This window comes from Cloeon dipterum, chromosome 2 (genome assembly GCF_949628265.1).
Source record: "Cloeon dipterum chromosome 2, ieCloDipt1.1, whole genome shotgun sequence".
In the NCBI taxonomy this organism is placed as follows: domain Eukaryota; kingdom Metazoa; phylum Arthropoda; class Insecta; order Ephemeroptera; family Baetidae; genus Cloeon; species Cloeon dipterum.
In genome coordinates this window covers 7,398,157-7,425,852 of record NC_088787.1, presented here as the reverse complement: position 1 = coordinate 7,425,852, position 27,696 = coordinate 7,398,157, and the positions used below count along the sequence as shown (strand labels likewise).

The following is a 27,696-nucleotide window of genomic DNA, read 5'->3' as shown; positions in this document are numbered from 1 at the left end:
ACGCTGCATAGTTTTGATAGCCGATATTCGTACATGGTAACGATGTGGGATGTGAAATCGATGCTTTGCATTATCGGGGGCACCAAAATATGACCACCGACGAAAGGTCAAACAAAACGCAAGGCAGGGGATATATTGAATTTTAATTGAATTCAATAATTTGTGAAATCTATGGTGTTTCAGAAAAAAATGCATTATCTTTTTGATTTTGAAAATCAGAGTCCTCTTCAGTGAAAATCCATTTTTCACAAATTCTTAATTGAAAATTATTTTTCCCGCAGTTACCTGGTTATAAATTATATGAAATTCATCCATTTTTCTAATTCATACAAGCTTCATTTAAATATAAATTAAAACTCTAAGTCCGATCGACATAATAATAATTTTACAATAAAAGCCTCAGCTTGAAAATCAGGGCTTCTATTAGGAGCCAAAAAAGCAATTTTTCCTCATTTTTATTGCAAATTTCCATGGTTTGCAGTCTCCAATTTGCATGAAAATCATACAATCTGCCAGTTAGAACACGCCATTTATTACACATTTAAATTATAAGACAAATCTGCGTGTGTTGAATTAATAATAATTTTACAAAATGAGCCACATCTTGAAAATCAGAGTTATTAAGCGGAAATTATGTTCAATTGACAGAGTTGCCTGCATTTTACTCATAGTTACCATGAAATTTACACAATTTGCTTATTAGTACATGCTTTTTAAAATAAACATTCCTTTAAAGTGTGATCTTGATGTGCTTAATTATCTTAAAAGTAGAGTCGCAGCTTGAAAATCCGAGTTCTCCTTACAATCAGCGGAAATGCAATTTTCAAAACGTCTTAATTGGAAATTCATTTTGCCCATAAGTTATTTAGTTTCAAATTTAATTAAATTCATATAACAAGAATTTTAATATAGTGATAATAATGATATAATATGAGTGCAGTTTGAAAATCGGAGTTATTAAGCGGGAATGTATTTTAATCACTGGCCGGTAGGCAATATACGTTTTACCAGACAATGCTGGTTTTTACGGAATACTAAAGAAAATTGTTGCTATATATTTAATATTTTATTTTAATTTAATTCCCAATATTCTCATGTTAAGATACGTAAGTGAATAATTACAAAAAATGATTTAAAATCATATATATCAAGTTTTAAATCAAGATGATATTAATTTGTTAATGCTCTGGTATTTAAAATTTACAACTCTTCAATAAACAAAATTTGGCAAGTCCATTTCATTGTATTATGTAATATTCTTAGCTCTTTGTCCTTTTTTAAACCGTCCTTGGCACAACTATAAGTGCAAATGTAATTCACCTCTAAACCACTGCATTAAAAGTCGGCCTAGCTGGAAGTGAGGAAGCAACGCGAGTGAAGTTGTTTTGCTGCGGTGCGTTTTTTAATTTCCTGCGCGCCTGTTTGTTTATCGCACCGCAGAGCTCTATAAAAATAAAGAGCGGCGATAAGGAAATAATGGTCGGCACACCGGTGTGTCAGCAGTGCCTCCGCCAGCCTGCTGGTGTACACGCTCGCACGACCCCTCCGCGATTGCATTATCAATTAAGCCGTACGCTCGCAATTTATGCAGGCCGCCAGTGCAAACAACACCTTTACTCACTCTGCCCCGCACCGGACGTGCACCTCGTGTTTGACACCGAATTCTAGACAGCGATCCGACTCGCCTGAAGAAACATTTGAAACTAAATTCAAGGTAGACAATCACTGTCTTAAATTCAATTTTAGGTTTTTTTCATAAATTTAGCGATTTCTTTTAAAATATTGAGGAAATAATTTACTTAAATATTATTATTCAGATTATTTGGTGCTTAATTTTTCCAGTTTTCACTCAACAATATTTTTTTAAAGAACATTATATGCCTGAACAGGATGCTACCTAGTTATTTACAGGGTTCGGCAATTTTTCAATTCGCAAAAATGCACTACTGGATTTTTACGCAAAAAAACACAAATTTTGGGTTTTTCTGCGCATTTTTGGATTTGTATTAATTTACTTAAAGAAAAAAATTCAAATTGTACTTTTAGTTTGCTCTGGGTTATTTAATTTTGCATTAAAAAAATCTGTGAGAAAATATAACATGAATGAAATAGAGCTTTTATATGAACACATCCAAGCACTAGAAAGGAAACCAAAATAATAAATTTTTATTTGATAGTGAAGAAACTGCAAAACTAATCTGCAAGCTAATAAAATTTGTAATCTGTTTACAATTTCATCTGACATACTCACTCAGATTAGGGTTTTCCAAGGAAAACAAGTATTATTTGAGTTTTAAGTTGATTTAAAATAAACATTCAAATGCCACACTATTTGCTAATAAGCTCAGAAAAAAAGTAAATTTTTTAGAAAAAACCTTGTCCTCTATATTAAAGCTGAGATCAACACGGGGAAAAAGAACGGCGTTAAACTACGAATTTGACCGCAAACTCACGTCCTGTTTTTAACACAAACATGCCACTTTAGTGCCCACTAGCCGACGTTTTGTGGCATACTTTTTTTCTTTCACACTCGTCAGCTTAGTTCTACTGATACAAAATACTTCACTCTTAAGTAAATGGATCAAGGATTTAGATTAGGCCACTTCCAAGTTTGCTATTGTAAATATTCGTATTTTCTAAAATATCATGCAAGTTTGGAATATTCCAATTCCAGAATACATGTTTAAACTATAGCGGTGCCGCACGCGGTGATCGTTGCATTCCAATTGTTGTTTTTCCGTTTGCATATGCATCATGTTTAAATTGAGGAAATTAAAGCTTTACTCTCCTAAGAGTTAATTGAAGTGAGGATAATTATTTGATTTTATGTACTAATTTTTACAGTTACCCCGGAAATTCGGGTTAAATGATGGTGAATTTTGTTAAGAAGGTTGCGTTCAATACAAGAATAATATGTATAATTTAAAAATGCATAATGCAAACGGAACAGCAACAATTAGAATACAATAATTACGCCAAACAAAACGACAACAACAATAATAAAGAATGTAACAATCACACGTTCACTCGGTGGAGCCGCATGTGATATAAAACTATAATTGATTTTAAAGAGGAATGATACTGCAAAAGCCTGGACAATGCTTGTTGCCAATGCATAAACTCGTCCCTTAGGATTCAGTTAAAGCCTAAATTGACCTAAGAAGCGCTGTAATTTTTTGAGAAAATTGGCTGGAAACTTACCGTGATTTTCAAATGGTAAGGCTGTCTCCTTACTTAAAATCCGATTTAATTTCCAAACCAAGAGTTTCCCCAATTAGTGGCAAACATCGTCGGACAGATCTCGACGAGAGGGATCGGAATATGCAAAGAAAATATGTTCGAGCACTGGAAATTTTGGAGAAAATTGGCAAAATTTGAATTTTTACTGTAGGAAGGTCCTTTTTTATTATTGCAAAATGTTGAACAAATTGTTTATGGCATCCAGCAAATCAAATAATGTTCAATTGTTGCCCTGTATCATTCCAATTTAAAGATGAATAACATGCAAACGGGACAACAACAATAAAATTTGAATACTTACGCCAAAAGAAACGACAACAACAATAAAGAATGCAACAATCACGCTCACACGGTGGAGCCGCATGCGCCACCGATATAAAACTATAATTGATTTTAAGAGAACGTGATTGTATATTTATTTACATTTTTACTGTTTGATTAGCCTCCCCACGAAATTAAATAATCTGTATGAACATCTAAAGGACCACGAAGCTATTCTCTTTGTACAGAGATTTCAAATTAAGGATCATCCGTTTAAACCCTGTTTCACGTTTACTTTTTTCTCCTTCGTCGCATAACGCATTCTATTCTTTTTGGACATAAAAATTTTTCATTGCACGCAAAACAGAATATTAATTAGAACATTCGTAAGCCAAAAAAATCCAGCACACCCTTCCAAAAACCGCATCTCACAAATAAATTCCGCACGTTTGTAATCAAATTTCCAGTCTGGTCAGGAAGATCCTGCTGTTTTAATATTTTATTTTTCCTTTTGCGTTTTGCGTGCGTTCTGTCTCGTCGGCTCGAAAACAATTGAAAACTGTAAATCTGAGTCACCTACCACGCCAAACATCAGTGATAATAAGTTTTTCTCCTTTTTCACGGTGAAAAATCGCAGTTCTGTGTGCAATACAAACTTAAGACTAGAGGCAGGTGCTTGCTCTTGGCTGGCCTTGCTGTCCGATCGCGTGCAGCGAACCCGTACACGCCGGCTGCTAAAATTGTGTGCTATGTATGTGTCAGCCAATTCATTCCTTTAGTCTCTGTGAGATGCAAACTGCAAACACGCGACAATTTAATAAACGATCGTCTATAATCGCATTGCTAAGTGTGAGCGCTCAAAGTATGATAAATTGAACTAATTGTAATTGTGAGAACAATACAAATTATTAGAGAAGAAACTATCGTAATTACTATAATGGAAGATCTTTAGCGAAAATGTAATTTACGTGCAGTAAAGCTTGTTTTTTGAAATTTAATTTAATTAAAACTATTAAAAAATCTGTGAGAAAATGAGAGAATTATTAGTAAACAGCAAAATTTTGGAAAGCTGATTAAACTAAAAATCTGGAGAGTGCGAAAATTTGTCTAGAGTAGCGCAGCTTTCTCGAAAAAACCACTGCCTTCCTTTTGAAAATCGTAATTTAATTTAGCAGCAGGAAAATGCACTCCTCGTTCAATACACATAACGTTGGTAAAAATAACATGCAAAAGGCGTTGTTTATTCTAAAAGTGTGCTTATTCTGAAATTTAATTATTTCCGTGTCAATCAGATTGGATTTTCGGGAATTTTAGAGCTGAGTTTTTCTCGATTCCACAAAAATCCATTCCGTTAAAGAGGATTGATCCTGCAAAATCTTTGTTGCCAATACATAAACTCATCCCTTAGGATTAAGTTGAAGCCAAAATTGACCTAAATAACATTGTAATTTTTTTTAGAAAAGTGGCTGCAAAGTTAGCATGCTCTTTAAAGTGGAATGATACTGGGCAACAATTGAAAATCATTTAAATTGTTGGTTGCCATAAACAATTTATCGATAAACAATTTGTTAAACAATTTGCAATAATAAAAAAGGAACTTCCTACAGTAAAAATTCAAAATTTTTCGAATTTTCTCCAAAATTTAGAGTGCTTCAACATATTTTCTTGGCATATTCCGATTCCTCTCGTTGAGATCTGTCCAACGGTGTATGCCACTTATTGGGGAAACTCTTGGTTTTGAAATTAAATCGGATTTCAAGCAAGGAGACAGCCATTACCATTTGAAAAGCACGCTAACTTTCCAGCCAATTTTCTCAAAAATTTACACTGCTTCTTAAGTCAATTTAGGCTTTGACTGAATATTAAGGGATGAGTTTTTCCAGGCTTCTGCAGTATCATTCCTCTTTACTTGAAATTTTATTTTATTTCAAAACAAAGAGTTTTCCCAAAGAGTGTCATACGCTGATGGACAGATCTCGACGAGAAGAATCGAAATCTGCATAAAAAATGTGGTCAAGCGCTGGAAATTTTGGAGAAAATTTTTAAAAATTTGAATTATTTCTGTAGCAAGATCATTTTTTGATTGTTGCAAATTGTAGAATAAATTGTTTATTGATCAACTGCTTATTGCATCCAACAATTCAAACAATTTTCAATTGTGGCCTTGTATTTATTGTCCTGTAATATTTATCCATTGGAAACTTCTTGTAACAAAAGCATATCAACCGCTATGATAAATTTTTCTCTAACCAGGAAATTTCCCTTCCTGTAAAAACCCCAGATTAAGTTGACCCCATTTTTATCCGTTCCAAGAGCTCCAGGAATTTCAATAAAATTTCCTTTATTAATTAAATAAAAAATGTTGTTCCGGGAATTTCAATCAGATTAAAAGCAAATCCCAATTACTGGAAGTGCATTCCCAGCATGTATACACAAATAATAAAAAAAAACCGCGGCTCGCATCAGTAGCGAATCAGATTTGTGACGCCACGCACCGCCGTTCTGGCATAGCTTGCCGCGAGCGCCGCACGCGTTGTTATCTAATCAGGCGTCAACCGGTTTGCTTTTCCACAGAGTGAGCGGCAACTGCCGGACGAGCAGCAACAACAAAGAGACGCGCGGTATAGCAGAGTGTGAAGCCCGGTGGCGGGCGGCAGTTGAGCGGCGACGGCGGCGACAAGTGCAGCGCGGCTGGAGGCCGGTGCAGCCGATGCCCTTCGACCCCTGGCCCCAGGTGCAATGCGCCACAAACGCGGCCACGACTTCTTCGCCGAGTGGCTCACGCGCACCGAGCGAAGGAAAACCGCCTGGCGCACCGACCAGACGCAAATGCAGAACTCGCACTTCCGGCTCGACCAAAAAATACAGCACCTCAGAAGCGAAATCGTGAGTTCAATTCTAGGATAATATTTAAACTCAGTAAGAGAGTAATTGGAAGCGAAATAACGTCGATTTTACACCACTCTCGGATAAATTGATGTTTTATTTAAGTGCGTAATTAGACTCAAATTTCTTTTTCATCAGGCAATTTCTATCAAATATTGAAATTTGAATTTTAAATATTGTTTTTATCTTTCGGTTTTAAATTTCTAGTGATTTTATTTCCATTTTCTGCTTTCTCAGGGATCTGTAATTGCGTTAGATTTCATTTTTGGACTAAAAATTAATAAAAGACGGTCAGATAATACAACTGCTGCAGCATCATCGGTTTTAAAAAGAGAGCGAAGCAATAGATTGCTCCTCTTATCTCTTTTCGCACACAGGGAAAGAATTTTGATCACAGATTAAACACTCATTTAAGATTGTAACGAGTAATTGTATATCACTCGTTTAATTTCTTGTATGATTGATATGTTTCGCCATCTGAGGGATATGTTTGGAAATATTTGTAATTCACTATTAGAATGTTTGTGAGCCGGCAAGAGCGAATGCTCAAGCCTGGCATTAGGAGTGCGTGTCTGGCCGAGTGCAGCACGTAGCTCATTGAAGGTGGAGTGGCCACGACGGGCCATGTCCACGAATGACGCACGCTTGATGCGGATCTGCGTACCTTTGTAATTTGAACTGATGTTCAAATTAATTTTTGTGAGTATTTTCTTATTGTGAATTTCTTTCCAAACTATTGTTATTCTTTTGTGAATTGTAAATTTATTATGGCGGAATATGTATGTTATAAAGGCAACCTGGCCGATAGGCTGTAGCGTGGACATGGACCAGCTACTACTGTTAATTAAGGACGAATCAATGGGATGTTTAATGCTCGAATCGGATCTGTACGAAGATGAGATTAGCTCCATTGAAGATCGTCGATTGAAGATCAATTTGTATATTTGTTGAGTATGATTGTGAATTACTAACCATGAGCTGAAATTTATAATTTAATTGCCACACGTCACTTAGAATTAAATCTGACGATTTTTAATTGATTTTTATCAAAACAATCAGTTTATTTCTCCTCTCGCCCCAAAGAAACTTCTATTCGTTAGAAGATCAAATATATTAACTGCTTATTAAAAATTATAAAAATGTCATAGTGTTTTTTAAAATACATGTAAACATTTTACATATAAAATTTAAATTTTAATTAAATAATTTTTTACGTTTTAAAATATTGTTTTATATAATTTTAAGAATATAAATCTAAAAAAATTTGTACACATACAAGTTTACTAAATAACAACAAAATAAATTTCTTAAGTTTTAAATTTGAAAGCGTGTATTAAATCTTACGGGCTGAAATTCCTCAACGTGTGTCAGCAGACTCAAGGCGCCCTTTTGCCGCACCATGGCTCTTCTGGCACCCGTTGGGGAAGTTCAGGCCGAATAATTTGCCGAGAGGTGACCATAAATTTTAAATTTTATGCACCGCATGTAATATACCCTAATTAAATATGTTTAGATGCATTTTAATTAAATAGTGCATTGATATTTTGACTTAAAACTGCATACAGGCCTTTCCTGGAGCTATTTATACTTTAATACGAAAATAGATATGGTTTTTTTCCTTCTTGCTATTTCATTTTTCAACCTATAACAATAAGTATTAAAATGAAAAGCTTTCATTAAAAAAATATTAACTGTTTCATAGCTTTGAGTAGCTGATTTAAGTCACAAACCAAATTAATTCCCTTCACTGTCTGTTTTCGTCATTTTTGCAAAAAAGGGCTAGAATTCAATCCTTCTTCCATGGATATTAAAATAAACAACTCGAAATTTCAAACAATGACACGTGCGTGTGCTTTTCTAAGTTTTATCGTAACACTTAAACGCTTCGATTTTATACTGATTATTTCTAGGATGTCCTCAAGTGAGCGTTTTAATATTTTATAAATGCACTGCTCCGGTGAAAATGAAACCAATTATCAAGAAAGACAAAGTTATCAAACTAATCAACGCTTGTTTTCCCAGTTGAACTATTAACAAAAATATATAAATTCCTCATAAATAACCAAAAAATGAACAATTAATGTAGCGATAAATGGCGCCTCAATCATTTCTCACCGCTTGTTTAGCATGCAAGCTTTGGGGCCAGTTTTCTCAGAAATTTAAAAGACAAACTGGGAAATATTTTGCTTTTTCCTAATTTTAATGCAGCTTTTCAAATAGGGCAGGTAAAAAGGATTTTTAACAAATTGTCTATTAGTTTCAAATTGGCATATATTATGGTATTTGGCCTCATAAATTTTGCCATATCGAGACAAAAAAATTAAAACAAAATAAAAATAATTATTAAAATGAGGCTGAGAACTTGGTATCATATCGTTTGAAGAACTGCTCCTTTCTTTAATTTTTAGGAAAACTCGTAAAAATCTTTTATTAAACTCTTACTTAATCTGATTGTTATCAATTGTCGATATATACATTCGATAGAAAATTTGGTTAATTGAAAATTGAAGTCAACAATTAAATTAATATTAATTGTTTTCCTATATCATACCCAATTAAAAAATTAATGTCCCTGCAAGTTTGAATTTTTTTAAACTTGTTGTTTTAAGTTACGCCTAGATTATAGGATATTTTCACAAAATTCCCCTTTTAAATATTACTATTAATGATTTCAATCAGATGTTAAACGACCAAATTGGGGCACTTGTCGCTTAAGTAATTTCTGCACGGCAAAAAAAAGGCATGGTCTGATAATCCGTCATAATTCTGCATCTGCATGGCTGGTTGAGCTGTTTGGGTATTTTTTTTTATTTGCATTCACACTCGACAGGATTTCCTCGATTTGCCCGGTGCATTGCATTACTCAAGCTTGCGTGTCGCGTTTGAATAATCAGGAACAGAAAACGCACAGCTTTTTCTGCTCTGTCGCAGGCTCGTCCGCTCACCGGCGATTTTTAACGACTTACAAAAACTTTGTGTTGTTGTTATATTGTTATGTTTGTTTGACGCTCGGCTGCGAATTAAAAGTTGTTTTCCAACTTTTGCTGTTTCTTTTCTGGAAATGCGACTTGTTTATCGAATTGCATGTTGCGGCCTTAAGTAACCCTAAAACCCATTCATTTGCGCGGCACTGAAGCCCCAGCAGTCCATTGCGTGTTTAGCGGATTATGCGCTAAAAATGGCCCTTTCTTGTTACATGAGAACCCACACTTTCGCATTCTTCGGAAACTCGATCGGCGCTATTTAAATGATTGTTCAATACGTATTTGAACGGAGGTTAGAAAGCGAGAAACCGGTGGCGAGAGTAATTTGTTTCTTTTTAACTGTGGCTGCGGCCGCACCGACCACCATTCAAGCGTCATTTCCGTTCTTTTTTGGTGAATAAGGAAGGAAAAAAGGCTAAAATGTCAGGAAAATAAATATGAATGTTGAATCATTCATTTTCCTGTTTGATTTTTCAATTTAAATATTATTTTTATTTTGGTAAAATTTTGCGAGTCATAAATATAACTTTGTTTGGTTTATTTTCCAAATGAAATGTCTTAATGAGGAAATTATTTAAATTTAAAGGAAATGAAACAGCTTTTTTTACATAAAATCATGACTTTTATTACTTTGTTTCTTTTTTTTCAAAATTTGATTTTTTAAAAATTAAATCAATCCAGCTGAATTTTTACTGAAACCTCCTAAACGTTGAATAATAATTGCAAATGATTATGAAATATATGAGATTAGTGGCAGTAAAAGTTTAGTTGTGTCATCGTTAATTAATTTAAAATATCCAGAACCGTCCAAATGTTGAAGATGGTTTCTAAACTTTGGACTCGATTGCTGTAACTATTACAGTTAAAGATACGTTTCAAAAGAGTTTTCCTGTTCATTTTGGACACAGGTTTATTTTTTTTAATGAAGATGTCGTGTTAACATGATACAATAATTTAGGAATTTTTCAATCTTCATTTATAGTAAACTAAAGCACTAATTCTGTTCTGACAAATAAATACAGCGCTTTTTGTTTAGACTTATTTAATCTTAGTTTCCTATATATAATCTGCTTCCTGTTTCATTTTGATTTTATTTCAGAGTTTTCTGTATTTTTAAAATTAAAATAAAAAATCAATTCTGACTTTAAATTAAAAATCAATTTAATTTATTTTATTTTTTTAGACGGACTTGGCGGATCAGGATGCGATGCTGTTCGAGCAGTTCTTCGCTCTGGAAGAATCCATCGAGGAGCTGAAGGCGCAAATGCATCAGTCGGAAGGCTCAGAAGGCTCGTGTTTCTCCTCTCTCAATTCGTCCACGTGCAGTCTGGCCTCGGTGCGCGAGGTCAACGTCTGCAGCCAGGACCAAATACTTGATGAGGAGGACGAGGACGTCTTTGAACCCTTGAGTCGAGAGGTAGAAACATAAACGGAAATAAAATTAATTCATGAATTCGTAGTTATGCTTGTAGAATTAGTTTAAAATGACAAAATTAATACTTCTGAGATGATTCTCGAATACATGAACATAATTTTGGGTATTTTAATTTTCCCAAACAAAAAATGAAAGGTTCTCTAGCGGCCAGTTGAGGTTTTCGGACGAATTTTGTGCGCAAAAATATTAATATGAAAAAAATTTAAAAAGTAAGAAAAAAATGGGAAATTTAATCAGCTGTCTGAATTTAGGCAGTTTTTAACGCTGCTATGAGCTGGTGAATTTTGATGAGGCCAAACACAAACCCATTTAAAAAATCTGCAATTTAAAAAAAAATAAAATAGTCTTTCAAGGCTCAAAAGAACTATTTTTTATCTTCTCGCGATTAAATTTTCATCCAGAAGCAATTAATTTCCTTTGCTCAAAAAAGAGGGCGTAACCGATAAAATTCGAAAAATTTAATTTTAGGGCACATTAGGGTTACAATTTTATGTAATATCATTTTTTAAAATAAAAATTAATTGATTAATAAAATAATTAATTTTTTCCAGGACTCGGCGGGCGTGTTCGTGCGTCAGCGGGTGTCGTACCCACCGATCTCGCGGAACCGCTGCCGCCGCTCGCAGACAGTGAGCGCCGGCCAGCAGCAGAAGGGCGACGACGAGGACGAAGGGGTGGCCGGACTGGAGGGGAGGGTGGTGCTGCGGCGGCTGTTCTCGCTGCCGACGTACCACGCCGAGCTGAAGAGCGACGGCGGCGAGTCTTCCGTGTCGTCGCTCGACTCGGGCGTCTGCCTGCCCGCCTTCCCGGCCGCCCTGCAGGCCATGCTCGACCGAGCGGCCGCCGGCAGAGGCCAAGACCCCGACGCCGAGGCCGAGATTTTCGTCTGACCTTCAATTGTGAGACTGTGTTCGTCGTTGTCTGCCCCTGACGAGGGCGGACGGAACGATATTGTGTAATTCTTCCTTAATTGCTTTGTGATTCTACTTTCAATAATTAATTCTTTTTAATTCCTTCTTGTCGAAGCTTTGCGTGGGGCCTTAAATTAAGTGCCATTGAAAAGCAATGATTTCGAAAAATAAATTCAAGAAGTGATTTATGAAATAAATTTATAAAGATGTGTAAGTGCGATTTTAAAATTTTGGTCCTGCTCAAATTTGAGTTTATTCCCCCAGGACTGCATTTTTTTTATTTAATTTAGGAATACATGTATGAAAACAGTCTATTTCGGTTTTCTTACTCCCATTCAAACAAATTAAAAAATATAACTATTATTAGGAATGCATTATAAATTTATAAGGAGAAATAAAACATTATCAAAAATTAAAAACTCTAGTCCAACATACCAACTCCAAAAATTACATTTAAAGTGGAATGATACTGGGCAACAATTGAAAATTATTTCAAATTGTTGGATGCCTTAAACAATGACCGATAAACAATTTGTTCAACAATTTGCAATAATAAAAAAGGACCAACCTACAATAAAAATACAAATTTTGCCAATTTTCTCCAAAATTTACAGTGCTCGAACATATTTTCTTGGCATATTCCGATTCCTCTCGTCGAGATCTATTCAACGGTGTATGCCACTTATTGGGGAAACTCTTGGTTTTGAAATTAAATCGGATTTCAAGTAAGGAGACAGCCATTACCATTTGAAAAGCACGGTAACTTTCCAGCCAATTTTCTCAAAAAATTACAGCGCTCCTTAGGTCAATTTAGGCTTTAACTGAATCCTAAGGAACGAGTTTATGCATTGACAACAAGCATTTTCCAGGCTTTTCCAGTATCATTCCTCTTGAAAAGGTTTGATTCAATGCAATGAACTTACTAAAAATTTAATGAATTTATTTAACCAAAATATAGACATACCTTCGGTATCAGGCAAAATTATGAGGTTTTTCTTCTCATGGGCTTACATAGCTATAGAAATATTTTAAAATTAAAACACTTCAATATGTTCAATAGATAAATTTGGAAAATTTTATTTCAATTACAAACTAGCTACTTCTTTATAAATATTTAATCAAATCATAAATACATTTTTTATTGCAAAATGTTTACTGTCGGATGGTGTAAAAGCTTTATTCTCATAATGTGTGTGATAACTAGTGTTTATGGACCCGAATTTTTGTAATAAAATAGCAATAAGGATAAATAGCATCATTATAATAAATGGCCTCTTATTTATATGTTTGCCTATCCCACATCCTCGATGACTTGAAAATAGTACAATAATATGGAACAAATATATGAGCAAATTTGGTTCAAGGGTTAGTGCCCGTTGGTGGTGGCCCTTTCGTCCTCATCGTCGTCTGAGGAGGAATTGTTGCTGTCGTCGGTTGGCGGGATTCCCGCCTCTGCTTTCTGTCTGGCGCGGGCCAAAATCGCTCGCAGCTCGGTCGACCGTCTCGTTTTGTACTGAAATCAATCGTTTTATTTTAATTACGTTTGGAAGGAAAACGTGATATTTTCTCACGTTGGAGAAGTTCAAAATATTTGCAAAAACGTTAATTTGATTAAAGACCGTCTTTGACGAGGTTTCTGAGCACACCAATCGATTCTTGAGGTTTTGAAATAGGTAAAGTGGATATTTTTCTGACCAAAAAGTGCAGCGCAACGTGCGAACTTTTTTTCCCGCCAAAACAATATGAGTGCGAGAAGTGCGCGTGCGTCAGAGCTGGCTGGACCTGACAAATAAGTCATTCCTACAGGTGGCCTCCCTGCAAGTGCTCTGACGCATGCGCAGTTCTCACATATACGTTCATATTGTTTTGGCGGGAAAAAAGTTCGTTTTGGTTGGAAAAAATATCCACTTTACCTAATTCGACCCTCAAGAATCGATTAGTGGGTCTTTAAGATCGCCAACCAATCAATCGAGTTTATTAATTTCTCGGCAGTCTTATGTTTTAAAGATAATTATTAAAGTCTTAAATATCTTTTGCATATTCTTCTGTAAATTCAGAAAATACATCTATTATCAAATAAAAAAAGTAATACTCACGCCTGACATGGTTCTCATGAGGTTGAGTTGCGAGTTGAGCCTGGCGCCCTCGTCCCTGCCGCAGTACAGGATCAGCTGATCCTTCTTCAGGGCGAACAGGTCGTCGCCGTTCATGGAGAGGAACTTCTTCTGGATCTTATCGCTGAAGCTCTTCTCCTTGAGCCAAATCTGCACCTCCTCAGGGGTCGACTGCTGGTCGATGAACACCTCTGGCGTGCGCATGATGTCCAGGTGACGCTGCTGACGCCACTCTGACAGCACCATCTGCAGCTCCTCCTGCATCATCTCAGGACGACTCGCTATATACCAGCAATGAATTTCCATTATTTATCTCTGAGAGTTTTATGATTCTAATTTACTACGGATTTATTTTTGTTATTTGAATGAATTATTTCGGAATGTTTTAGAACAATCATTAGGGAATTGTTAAATTAAGCTGAGAATTGGACAGATATATCAGGATTTAGTTAGAGACAACTATTCCCAAGCAATTATTGATCTAATTAAGCATTCAAAACCGATAGAGAGTTAAAGAGACGTGGACGTTGAAAATATGTTATGAACTGAAAGATTGAGTTAGAGCCAATTGATCTGCGGCTTAAAATCTGATTTTATTTCCCAAAAATTGCCTAACTCCGTAGGAAAGATCTTGACGACAAAGGAATTAAAAATATAAATGGTCAAACAATTTAAATTTTAGTAAAAGGTTGGTGAAATTTGATTTAAGCTATAATTGGTTTATGATGTGCCTGTTTGAATTTTAAAGGAGATTTTTCTTTAACTAGTCGCCTCATTTTCGCAAATCACCTTCACATACATGAATTTAAATAATCCGGAAATTTCCTGCATCTTTGAATGCATGATTTTGTAGTAATTAATTAATTTAATCTTTTCAATGTCCTTTCGTCCTTGAAAAATATTGATAAATGAACATGACGATTCCTGAATGGAGAAAAACGAAAAACACCTTTCGATTGTAAAAAAAATCCTATAGGCTTACAGCCAAAAGGCCAAGCCTGCCTTTTTGATAAAGGCTTGAGCGAAAGTGGTTGGTTGCCAGACCTCAGAGATTTAACACTATGAACGTGCGGTTTTCTTTGTGTTTAGAATTTAATGGGCTGTTTGTTGACCAGCCGTGACTTTCAAAAGCTGTAACCGCATATTTATATATTTGGAAATGTATGAAAACTGAATTTTGAGGTAGTGTTACAGTAATTGATGTACACAAAGGTTGCAACGCAAAGAGGAATAATTTTGTTCAATCATTGTACTGCAGAATAATCGTGTTTAGAACTGATATTTTTAAATAAACATTATGAAAATTAACTATAAAATAACGTAATCACTATTTTTCATTATTCAATAAAAATTGCTCTTATATAATTTGTAAAAATAATTAATTTTAATAAAAAATCGACAACTAAAATAAAGTTATAATTAAATAATAAAATTTTGCATTAAGCAACAAAAAACAAAAGACTAAATTTTTTGTTTTATTTATTTATGTTTACTCAGGCTATACTGCTGAGATTTTTATTAGATAGTCATTTAAAATTTATTTTTGGTCAGAACCACTTTGCAATTAATTTCTCTAGATGAACAATTAATTAAAAATTCCTAATCCAATTGTTTCCGCTAACCATATCTCATCAACTGGCAACCCTTGGAATCTTACTGAACGAGCGACCACCTTGGGTTTTGATGGTGTCCGACCTGCGTTGGACAGGCCGCGGCTGCACGTTATTTTTAGGTGGTGGAGGTGGCATGCTCGGGGGCGGCGGAGGCAGCGGCGCCGGAGAGGGCGCGCGGGGTGGTGGCGTCGCCATTTTCTGGGGCGGCGGCGGCGGCTTCCTGATCACCACGCGTTCGTCGTCCGAGCTGGACGAGCTGCTCGAGCGGCGGCGCGGCGGTGGCGGGCCTGAAATATCATTTTTTTTCTTTCTCTTCTTCCTCTCGCCGAAATGTGTTTTGATTTGTCCGAAATTATGTGGATGATAATCAGTGTGAATAAGAGGAAAGATGAAGAGGAAAGCGTTGGACACAAAAAGAGACAACACGTTCAACTGAGACACGTTAAGTTTTATTAATCGAAATCTAGAGCATAAATTGCATATTACGTTGTAAATAATCGTCGTGGAGGGTATATATATATAGCTGTATATAATATATATTTTGATATACAAAAATCGATATAGATTTAAAGATACACATTTTCTTTCGATGGGCGGTGGCTGGGTTTTGGGGGCGAGACATACAGAGACGTACATAAAAAGATGCAAGAGAATAGCAGCCACCGTCACGGAAACATACACGTAAAACAGGCGGGGGCAGCTTTGTAAAACACCTTTTCTCAACAGGGGTTTGATCCAAGAGTCGCGCTAACATGGCTGCTGCTAGGGTTCTACGGCAAAAAAAATGTAACACATATATCAATTCCATTTTAATTTCAGATCAGATAAAAAAATATTAAAAAAAAATAATAGTAGTTTGCTTGTTAGTTGTTGGTGTTCAAGGTTAGGAAGAGACTGTTAATTCACCAGTTGCTGCTCGAAGGCGCTAACAGATGGCACTTTGTTATGTATACTTTCGTAATAAATTTAATTTTAAGGCACTCTCATTGCGATTTCATACTCAATCCTGCCACTGTGCATTCTTTTCTATGCTTTCTTTTGGTTTTCAGCTCGTCTGAAGAAATAGTTCTAGAAGCAGAATGCACCGCAGCAGGATTGAGTCTCATTTCATTAAAATTGAAAGTACATGGTGGCGCCATCTGTTGGCAACTTCTAACACTGGATAATTTTGAAAATTTTAATTTTTCTGCTGTGATTGGCTGAACCGAGTTTGATTTTCAACCCATGCAGTTAAATCCTTTTAAGCTAAGAATGCAAGTGCCAGAAAATTGTAAACGACCGGTGGCACCATCTGTCGACTGCTCCGAAAAATAATTCCAAAAAAAAAGAATTTTCGTTAGAAAATCTATCAAATAAGCCGGTGCACCCTAACAGCCGCCATATTCCCTTGAGGACCCCACTGATTTATCTTTCCATCCCCCTTCCTAACAATAACTTTCTTATATAAATCATAAAATATTGCAATAAACTGCGATATAATGGATAAAAATCACTGTACATCTCCTGTCTTAAATACTGAACATGCATACAAGTGATTGCTCTTTGGATTGAATACGAAGTAGTGCGTGTGTGTGTGTGTAAAATTTGCAGACACATGTATTATAAATTAATTAATCAGCACCGTGGCAACGATATAATCGGAAATTATGGCTTCTATTAAAACGGTCTTACACTCGACGTGCCGTGCGTATAAATTGACATCCACGCACACACACAGAGAGAGAACCATTAAAAGGGGATTGCGCCGCACAAAGCGCATTGTTCTCTTTTCCTCTCGGATGCGAAATATAGAACTACTTTTTTCGCCGACAAAGCGCATTAATCAAGCGGAAAATAAACACGAAATATAGTCTGGCTGCGTGAACAAATATAAACACATATATGCAGCTTTCTCTCTCTCTGTGCGTTGTAAACACGCTTCATTAGCTAATTGCCCAGAGCATTCGCTACACTGATTTTTTCCTCCGCGCGCGCACTTAACACACACGTAGCATCGTAAATATTAAAAACACACAGAGTTATATGGCCACATTTGAGCGGAAAAGGGTACAGAAACGGAAGAGCTCTATCGACACACGTAGGACATGATGGAAATTTTTAGCACCTATTTACTAAAGAAAATTAAATTAAAAAAAAATCTCCAAAGGGGCTCATGAGATATTCTCCTGAAAAATATACACTGTTGGTGTTTAAAGCCACTGACAGATTGCAAAATATAATCGAATGAAAATTATTAATAAATTTTTAAACATTTGGAACCGTTTAAAAAATATAAAATTCAATTTTGAGAAGAAACCCGATTTAAAATTGTTTTCCCTTAGTAAACCAACGTAAGGAAAGATGAAAACGTCAATTTAATTGAATTTCCCGCCAGTTGTATCGCCTGCATTATTAATTTCTTAGAAAAAACAACCAAATTAGGCACAACTGTACTTAAATAAATGTTTAATCCCAATTAATTGTTGTGATTTGGGGAAAACAATTAGATTTCTGCAATTTTTTGCAACAAGATTTTAAAATCCCTGCGAAGAAATACGGAACATATTTGGAGAGTTTTCAAATTTTAAAACTTTTTGGCAGGGACAAAGATTTCATTTCATGAGCTGCAAATTAAAGAGAGTTGAGCGTATAATTTTTGGGAAGTTAATTTAGCATAAATATCTTCTTTATCTGCTAAACTTTATTTTAAATTTTAAAAAATCTCAAAAATGCAATTCAAAACATTTTGTACCAAATTTAAAGCAAAATTAAATTAAAAATCAGGGCCTCAGATTTCTAATTCCGTTAGCAGCTTCAAACGCGCAAAAATATTCAGAAAAAAATAATAATTCATCCGTTTCAAGTGTATATAATAAAAAGATATAATTTTCTAAATCTCTTAAACAGACAGTTTCTAAATAATATCTATATACGTTTCACGACGACTTACATACTCCGGGAGATAAAAATAAAAACAACATTTTGAGTTAAATCCTCTCATTAGCAGCTGCAGCAATATAATAATTATCATATGAGGGTTGATCGAGTATGGCAGGGGGAGAAACAGCACAAAAGCACTTGTCGCTCGGCGCACAAAACAATAAAAACACACTGGGGACCGCGACGATGCGACACACACGATGAACAGTTTGCGTGGGTGTGTGCGTGTACGTTTGTTTTTTGGGGGGTGGGTTGGTGAGTGAGTGATTGAGTGACGGACGGACAGGAAGGAGGGTACGTGGTGCTGGGCGACACGCATTGCGCGTGTCTAGAAGTATCTGAATTCACCTTTCTTGCCGATGCGCGGCGGTGAACGCGCCGGCCTCTCGTTGTTCGTCGACACACTCTCGCGAGGCGACTCCTAAAAAAACAGCCCATCACATCGAAAATGTGTTAAATTTATCGAGAAATTATTAATTTAAAATATATCCATTCATAATAAATTTTAATTTTGTTAAAAAAAACAGTTAAAAAATTCTGCAATCTAAATAATTTTAAATGCTCACAGGGACCCTAAAATTTTTATTTTAATTATTCTGACCTGTCCAAATCCCCTGGCGTAAAGTGGATTGTTGAAGACGTCGCTGCCGGGCGGGCCATCAAAGTGCGGCGTGACGATCGTGTGTGGCACGTGGGCAACCTGGCCACGACTGTTTCGGGCCTTCCACCACTTGCGTGTGTCGTCCAGCACCTGAAAAAAATCACAATAAAACCTCCATTTAGTTAAGAATTAAATTTACAGATTTTTTCCATTAAACAAACCTACTAAATAATTTACAATATAAATAAAGGACAAATTAATTAAAATTATCACCTCTAGGTATTCTCCCCTGACGACCGTGAGCTCCTTGTCATTGTTGGCCGTCCTGGGGTAGGTGACCTGCACAACCTTGACATTCCTCGACCGCAGATCGTCCAGCCAGACTTGCTGGGCGCGCTCAAACCGCTGCTGCTGATCGCTGAGGCCTCCACCGCCTCCACCACCGCCGCCTCCACCGCCACCGTTCCTCTCGATCGAGTCAGCGGAGATGTCGCTGCGGGAACTGATGTCCCTGTTCGGGAAGTCTCGCTCCGACGGCGGAGTGTGTGACCTTCTGTTGAGTAAAAAAATCGAAACAAAAATTAATTTAAATTGTAACAAAATCATGATTATTGTTTTAAAATTTATTCCGTGTTTCTTTGAATAAATATTAATGTTTTTCTAGCATTAGGATTGGATCAAAAATCAGAGATGATAAGTGCAAGAAGATTAACTGTGGTGCCTTTTGTTTAAAATTAATAAACCCTACAAAATTAAATATTGATTTCAGCAAAATCGTCCGATTCGACCTTCATTGCTTCAAAAACGTCTACGTTTTTATGTTACGTAAGAATTCATAAAAAAACGCTCTTGAAATATTAATTGAAGCACATGAAGGTTCTTAAGATAATGCAATGCCGTCTTAATCTTCATTTAAATTAATTAATTCGTGCCACCGTAACTTAAGGGCTTTTTAAAATTGACTTTTGGTTTGACGTCATTGAAAAAATAAACAGCTTAATCTTTAGCGCTCCTCAGAATTTTGTTTACAATTTTATTTTCTTTATCAAATTTATTTTTACAGTGAGAAATTCCTACAAGTCTTAGAAATTAGAGTACGTAAAAATATGTACCGAACTTTTAATTTTTCCTTGCCAATTTAAAATTAAATTTAAAAGAAAATTAACAGTGAATATCGAACTCGATCTAGATTACGTCTAGCTGAAAGTTAAACCATTTACAAGACGGTAACAATTAAATATATTTGTTAACCATTTAATTAAAAAAAATTAATATTAAGTAGTGGCGTATGATGGGTGTTAAAAAGTACAATTAAATATTTTAGGCAAACAGAAATAAATTAATTAATTGAAATTTTAGCAGGGAAAGATCGTTTTTTAATTTTTGATTGAAATTCTAGAGGAAGTAGATGAATTTCAAATTTCCCCAAGATTATTAAGTATATTTTTCATTACTTGAATTACAAAAAAAAAATACTGACCTTTCCTCCCTGCTGTACCTCTCGTGGCGGTAATTGCGGTTCTCCTGGTACCTGGCGTCGTGCGGAGACGAGCCCTGGCGCTCGTGGTCGAAATAGTCGCTGCTGTAGTGCGAGTCGTCGCGGTAGTACTGTTCCCTGAGCTCGGCCTCGTGCTGCGCGGCCCTGATCTCGTCGCCGCGCGTCCTTTTCGCCTCGAGCGCCACGGCGCTGCCCAGGGCCGAGTGCTCGCGCTCGTCGTTGATTGGGAAGTCGGGCGACCAGCCATCCATGAACACTGGGTGGTACGGCGCCACGTAACCCTTCCACTGATCCCTAAAATTGAATTTACAATTAATATTTTATAAAAACATTTATTAAATAAATTAGTTTGATATTTAAATTTAGTTTTTTATGTCTATAAAACAAAAATTTAAATTATTTAAATATAATAAATTAATTGTTATTCTATTTATTTAATCAAAAATTTTGAAATTAATAATTTTTTGAAGATTGAAAAAATCTACCCTTTTAAATAAATTTTACCAGTCTTTTGAAATATCCTTTACAAATGAAAGAATAAACTTCTTAATCAATTTATCAAATATTTATATCTTTTAAAAATAGATTTTATGATCCTTTTTTCGTTATCAAATTGCTAAACATAGAAACTTGACAAATGTTTGGCCAAAAAAGGTATTTCGGAAGATTATTAATTGTTTCCCCTATTTCCAAGGTTGCTAACAATTTCTTTTCATTTTAATTTCCAATGATTTTATCGCCCTGATTTTGTTTCTTCTAGCAGAACTGGGGCTTACTTAGGGACAAGCCAAGCGTCGCCGAGCGAGTGCCACAGCTCTGTTTCCTTGCTGGTGACGCAGTTGATGAGCAAATTGTACGCCTCTCTGGTGAGCAGCGGTGACACCACCTTCGAGGGCAGATTGGGTCCGTAGTGCGTGCAGTCGTGCGACGCGTCCACGATCAGCGCCAGCGGGGTGAACAGGAAGTGCACCAGCTCGGGCGCGTTCGGGTCGTGGATGTGCGACTTGAGCTTGGCCTGCGGCACAAAATGCGAACACACACACACACAAGGGTGTTAAAACCTTCTCTTTCTCAGCAGATGCAAAAGTTTTCAGTTTCCCTTTAGTTGTTGATGCTGATGGTACAAAAGTTTCTGTATTGATTATTTGATGGATGGAAAAAATATTATAACTGAGATTTATGGTCCCTCGAAAGGAGCATCATCAAGAGCAAATTGTTAATTTTTACTAAATATTGGCACGGTGCTAAAATTCTTATTTAATTTGAAAATATTGCGTGAATTATTTTGACGAAAAAAATTTTCAATTTGAAAAAAAAGAAATTCTTGTCAAACAAATTTTAAAAAACACAATACATTAATAAAATTATTGGAAATATAAAGCAAGTTAGTGATTTGAGGTTTTCAGCTATTTTTACAGAAGTTTCTAATTTAATTGAGGTCTCAAAAATTTGTTGGTTGAATTATTTACAAAATTTTAAATATTAAATTTCAAAATTACGATATCTCTGTTTTATTCAATTCATACAATTGAATAAGAACCATTTATTTTGCTTTTAAATAACAGGTTTAAAAGTGTAAAAAATATCTTAAATTTCACACTTAAAACTGCCATCACTTATCTGTGACGTCATCTAGCAATTGGACTTTGAGAAACGAAAGTCGTTTATCTCTTTGCTACGTTTGTTCACCACATCTTTGTTAAAAGTTACTTGGCTCTCAGCGAAAGTGACACAGAGCCATATACTACGCAGCGTTTGACGTCATCGATGACACATTGAGATTCTGATATCTTTATAATTGTCTTTAAATCCATCCTGAACCTTTCAAAGTAATTTCCTATCTTAAAAATTCCATTACCATCAGTCAGAGAATAAATACGAAATTTTTTTATTTGATACTCACGAGGAGGTTGAAGGAGAGTTTGAACTTCTGGAAGATGTCGACAAACTCCATTTCCGGGGGCGGCTTGGCCCTCATTGAGAGCATTCCGTCGCCCATGTCCTTCTTCTTGGACTTTCTATTCCTGAAGTGAACAAGTATTACTTTAAAAAATCCAGTTTTTTAAAATCAGAAAATCCGGTCGTACTTGCGCCTCCGCTCGAGCTCCCTGGAGGCAGCAGCCGCATGTTGCAGCCGCGCGATGAACTTCTCGATGTCGTCAAAGCAGTGGTTCAGGATGGTCACGTCTCGCTCGTACTTTTCGCTCGACGTCGAGCTCGTCTCGTCGTTGATCGAGCCGGCTTCGCGGTTGTACATGGCACCGTCCCGCGAAGACGACGCTCGCAATTCGTTGTGCGCTTCAGGCACTGTGAAACAGAGAAATAATTATCTTTATTAAATGATTCTCCAGCAGAATATGTGAGCTAAAAAACATAAACTATAAGTTGTAATTTTCAAATGAATTGTTAAATGTGCTTGAAAAAAATATATTTAATTTTATGTAAGATCTGAAAGTTAAATTAACGCAATTTATAATTAATATCAGCGGGGTCCAGATATGCGATAAAATTGGTTCGCACTGCGCAGATCCAAGATGGCGTCTGAATGTGGGAAACAAAAAGCTTTCTTTGGATTGCCGTACGAGTGTCGAGAGTTTGTTTTTACGATCCAAAAGACACAATTAGCACAAGTTATGCAAATTATGTCACAATATTGACAAAAAAATTGGGTCTTTCCGCGCATTTTCACGCAACCGTTTTTCGCGCCATACTCCACCGGACGCCATATCTGCGCGTTGCACGAATCTGGCTCCCGCTGATTTATTTAGATGATGCAAATTAGAATATTATTAGGGAAAATATGAATTAAGATTCAAAATGTTAAGTGTAAAAATGGCGTTTAAATTTAAATGCAAATAAGAAATAAGTCATAACATACGTTTTTTTCTTTCTAAAAATGTAAAATAATCGAAAAGGTTAACATCATCCCCAAGAAATTGTTACAAAACTTTAAAAGTGTGCAAAGGGAACTGCTTTATCTCGATTTGCCGCAGCGTGCAAAATGTGATCGGGCGCTGCAAAGAGAAGCAGCAGCAGCAGCAGCAGCAGAAAAAGTTTGCTCATTAAACGTCGGCGCGGAGCTGCGAAAACGCGGCCGACGCTCATTATTCACTGGCAGCAGCTTTGTCAAATATTTGCCAAAGAACAGGGCAATCAATCGTGCTGTCAATTTGCGCGCAATTGGACATTAATACCCGCGCCTCTCGTGGCCGAAAGGGATAAAACCGAGGCCGGCATCGATCTGAAATTTCTACTCTGGTCGAAATCACTCCAGCCGGATGTTTTCCCTTTCGCATTAAATATCTTACGCAATATTAATTGCAGCATTCATTGTTATCAATATATCTTCGTACTCGAAATAACTTAAGCGTCAACGACGTCAACCAGAAAAGAAATTTAAACTTCTTTATCCTCAGGATAATTGCTTGAAGAGAAATTTTAAACTTAAACTTTTTATTTCTTTCCTGGAAATACTAGAGTTTTTTTATCCACAACTAGCGTTTTAAAATGATATTAATCTAATTTAAATTATGATGTAAATAAATTGGCGTTTTAAATTATTATGAACAAACAAAATTTTAAGTTTGAGTTTAAATCCTAACAAAATTTGCATTTAGGAATTTATCCAAATACTGCTATGGATTAAAATTCCAGTTTTTGAAAATCAATAAGTCGGGACATTTTGACAAACCAATGCTTTAATGAAAAATTTCGGACACATTTTAATTTAGGGATTGAAAAAGAACAGTGAGAAGAAACAATTAGGCAATGAAATTTATTCCTCCTGCAGCATACACTAAAAAAATAATGAGTTTCAAGGCTGTTGAAACCTTTAAAGATCCTAAAAATAGCTATAAACCATCCAAACCGATTCAAATGGTGTAAATTTAGCTACTTTAACTCTCGGCCCGTGATTTTCTTCATTCCTTGGGCTTATTATATCAAGACAATGGCATTATTCGCGAGACAAACCTGCAGGTGTGAGCAAAATCGCACACAATGGCGAATCACTGAGTCAAAAAGTTCATCAACTGGCCAACACACACACACACCACCGAAATCCAAGGTACAGTGCACTTCTCGCTCGCGCTGCTGCTTTGTGCAAACTGGTCTGCTCGAAAGGCGACCGACTCGCCGACTGCCTTTGAAAGTGAACGTTCTGGTCAAGTCGAAAAATTATTGCCAACGAGAGCAGAGAGACTTTCTCTCGCGGCTCGTGCTCGTGATGTTAATCGATGCTTTTGCTGCTCACCTGCGGAATAATGCCGCTCTTATCTAGCCGATACTAACTTAGTAAACGAATAAATCTAGTCAGCTGGTCGTTCTGTGCGTAAATATGAAACTCCGGATGCTGTCTTCCTCCTTGATGCCTCATAAATTCCAAATTGCCCTAATCAACGTGTTGCCGTGTTTACACGTTGGTAATGAAAGCGTCAGACCAGTGATTCGGAAATTATATTGCTCCTCTCTGTGATTTTAGTCTTGATGAAAAGCATTTTATTTAAAATTTTCTGATAGGTTTTGCTTTTTAGATTCAAGTAAAATGAAAAGGAAAAAACTTAAATTTGTATAACCTTTCTTCTGGCTTTTCATTAAAGCTGGAAAAATGTATGTCTTATTTATTTTAAATTTTATTAACAAATATTCAAACTTTTAATAATCTCAAAATTTTACACATAATCAAATGTGAAAGCTTGCAACATAGTAATATAATAAACATTATACAAACTATTTAAAGCACACCAGTTTCTCATAAATTGTAAACTACTTGAAATGGGTGATTTTCTCTTCAGTTAAACTAATTATTGCTTAAATTTAACAATATCAATAATTTTGAAATCATTATCTAGATATTCTAGACATACGTTTGAACGAGATTATGTTAAGAAATTTTGTTATAAAATGTGTTATATTATTTATTAGTGTATTTGAAACTGAAAATTCCGTAAAAAAATAATAACAAGCCACACCTGATTTATTTCCTTCCTTCCTGGGCACCGACAAAAACAAGGTGCCTTCACCGATTATTATGATAAGTTGATTACGCAGGAGGAAAGGAGTAAAAAAGGAGGGCGCGGTCGCCGCTGGCCGAAAAGTGGCTAATTATTGCGCGTCTGAGCCGCCGCTGCTAATGACGAAAACACGCTCTCCATTCACTTTTGCCGAGAGTTTGGATTGAATGAACTCTAGCTCTCTGCCTCTCACAGCGCCAGACCGCGCACGGCTTTTTGTGAAATAACGCGAGCAGGCAGTAAAAACGAGAGCCAAAACACACACACACACACGTTCAACTAATTGAAAATAATATCACAATAGAGACACAAATTCCAGGAAGTTTATGAGCCGCAAATTAATTTGAAGCCTACTTGCTCGTATTTTTTTTTTTTTAATTTAAAATGTGAATTTTTGGTGCTTCTCGAGTTGTAATAATCTGTCACGTTATTTTTTGCCGATTACATCGACTAGATTGCGAGTGACAATGAAGATAAAAAGGACATAATCATTCGGAAAATACCTAGAGGCCCACGAGCCTGAAAACCGCAAATTTTGTTGCACTCTTTCTCAGTAATCGTTGCATCACGACATTGGTAAGAATGCTGCTGTTAAAAACAATTTGACCGAGTTTCTACCATGAGATGAATAGCTTCTTGCTCAACTAAGTGACTAAAAGATATCAATATTTGGTTCTCTCTTCAAATTAAACCAAAGCAAACAGAGTGTATTAAAATTAAAATTTATAAATCATACCGATAATTTTTGTAATTATATTTAGAGGTAGAAATTTGACTTAATACGATATTTTTAATTACGTTTTATCTTCATGCTATCATTTCTGTAACTAATTATTTGTACGTTTTAATTGTAGCATGTAAATCTTCCCATAATTTATTAAAAATTTGTATTCTACGCAACATTAACTTGTAGACGCGCGGTACGAAATTTTAATTTAATAAAAAATCTAGACAAAGTTGAATTTGTTCGGTTTTTAACAAAGAGATCATGAAAAATGTAATATAAAAATATTTTAACTTTTTTATAATTAAAAAATATAATTGTTATTAGGCTTGAAAACAAAACAAGCAATATCTAACGTTTAATCAAATATCTTGATGAGTGGGAAATTTAAATATCAAAATCAAGTTTAATTTAATAGAAAAGTATCTAAATTAATCTGTTTTCCCTCAACCCAGATTTCTAATCAATTATACTATAAAGTTAAAAATAAAACTCACGGTGAGAGGCGGCGTTGAACGCGTTGACCTGCTCACGCACGCTTATCCCGTTGAGGGGCGGCTCCGGGGGCGGCGTGGTCGGCGGGGGCGGCAGCAAGTGGCTCTGGCGGCGCAGGGGTGGCATCTTTCCCGACCTAAGCAGCTTCAGGTCCTCCACCAGGTCCTGCCCTGAGATGCTTTGGCACTGCGAATTTGGAATTTTGATTCATTTTATTGAAATGTATTGAGTGTGCAGATGGATGAGTTGATGAGATTGGCTCTCTCGCTGCTTTTTCAATGATCAAAACAAGTCACTCGACGTGTGTGTGTGTGTGTGTGCGCGCACTGCAGATAAGAGCAAATGAAATTGGAAGCGCTTTGTGCTCGACCACTCGAGATTAATTATACCGTTTGAGTTTGCTTCTTGTGGAACAGCAAATTAATAATGTATACTCTCTCCAATTATCAGAGATGGTTTTAATTGATTAATATGCGTACCAGGTTGCCACTTCAATTATTGCTGTTTCTTTGGAGAACCATGTTTGCCATTGAATTTAATTTTGTGCTTGATTAAAATTCATAATAATATAATTTGTATTTTTGGAAGAGTCAAAGAGTAATTTCATCAATACATTGATATAAAATGGACATTACGTAATTTATATACTTCATCTAATTCACTTTATAATCAATCCTAATGACAAAAACTTATTTTGTATTTAACTAGATTATCATTTGGGATTAATGCACAAAATGTATATTTTTAATAAATATTAGAAAGTCTTAAATTGATATTTTTACTGCTGAAAAATATAATTAATGCTTTACATTTTTAAACTTTAACCTGAAAACTATTTAAAAATTCTTAGTTCTTGAGGCCTGAAAGGCCAAAATAGTCTTTAATTTCCAAAATTTTTACGATCCTTACTGATTTTAATTGAAATTACTTTATCATGTAGGCTTCTTTTCTTTTGATTCCAACCTTAATTTATCTCCAACAAAAATAGAGTATAAATAAATAA

At 35.7% G+C, this 27,696-nt stretch overlaps 2 protein-coding genes across 8 annotated transcripts in view; one reads left to right on the top strand and one right to left on the bottom strand.

Annotated features, from left to right (window-relative positions):
• Positions 1-1,501: 1,501 nt before the first annotated feature.
• Positions 1,502-12,620, top strand: LOC135935212 (uncharacterized). Its single transcript, XM_065477363.1, has 4 exons — positions 1,502-1,714; positions 6,076-6,387; positions 10,555-10,788; positions 11,358-12,620. Exons 2-4 carry the CDS (start codon positions 6,241-6,243, stop codon positions 11,694-11,696), a joined length of 720 nt encoding a protein of 239 aa, XP_065333435.1. The 5' UTR covers positions 1,502-1,714; positions 6,076-6,240; the 3' UTR covers positions 11,697-12,620.
• Positions 12,621-12,769: 149 nt separating this feature from the next.
• Positions 12,770-27,696, bottom strand: part of LOC135935211 (epidermal growth factor receptor kinase substrate 8-like protein 2) — a 39,389-nt gene continuing 24,462 nt past the window's right edge. For 5 of the 7 annotated variants that reach the window (XM_065477360.1, XM_065477356.1, XM_065477359.1 and 2 more), the window contains exons 5-15: positions 26,696-26,879; positions 22,550-22,769; positions 22,366-22,486; positions 21,239-21,477; positions 20,445-20,756; positions 19,238-19,517; positions 18,965-19,114; positions 18,712-18,784; positions 15,504-15,731; positions 13,814-14,112; positions 12,770-13,230 (exon numbers count right to left, since the gene is read on the bottom strand). In XM_065477360.1, coding sequence (XP_065333432.1) covers positions 13,084-13,230; positions 13,814-14,112; positions 15,504-15,731; positions 18,712-18,784; positions 18,965-19,114; positions 19,238-19,517; positions 20,445-20,756; positions 21,239-21,477; positions 22,366-22,486; positions 22,550-22,769; positions 26,696-26,879 — 2,253 coding nt within the window. In that variant the 3' untranslated portion in view covers positions 12,770-13,083. Of the gene's footprint in view, positions 13,231-13,813; positions 14,113-15,503; positions 15,732-15,871; positions 16,215-18,711; positions 18,785-18,964; positions 19,115-19,237; positions 19,518-20,444; positions 20,757-21,238; positions 21,478-22,365; positions 22,487-22,549; positions 22,770-26,695; positions 26,880-27,696 lie in introns of those variants that run through there. The other 2 variants (XM_065477361.1, XM_065477362.1) reach the window with 2 other exon arrangements.

Coding starts and splice junctions, on each gene's coding strand:
- LOC135935212 (XM_065477363.1), top strand. CDS start 6,241: ATGCGCCACAAACGCGGCCACGACTTCTTCGCCGAGTGGCTCACGCGC. Junction 6,388..10,554: donor AGCACCTCAGAAGCGAAATC/GTGAGTTCAATT, acceptor TTATTTTTTTAG/ACGGACTTGGCGGATCAGGA. Junction 10,789..11,357: donor TTGAACCCTTGAGTCGAGAG/GTAGAAACATAA, acceptor AATTTTTTCCAG/GACTCGGCGGGCGTGTTCGT.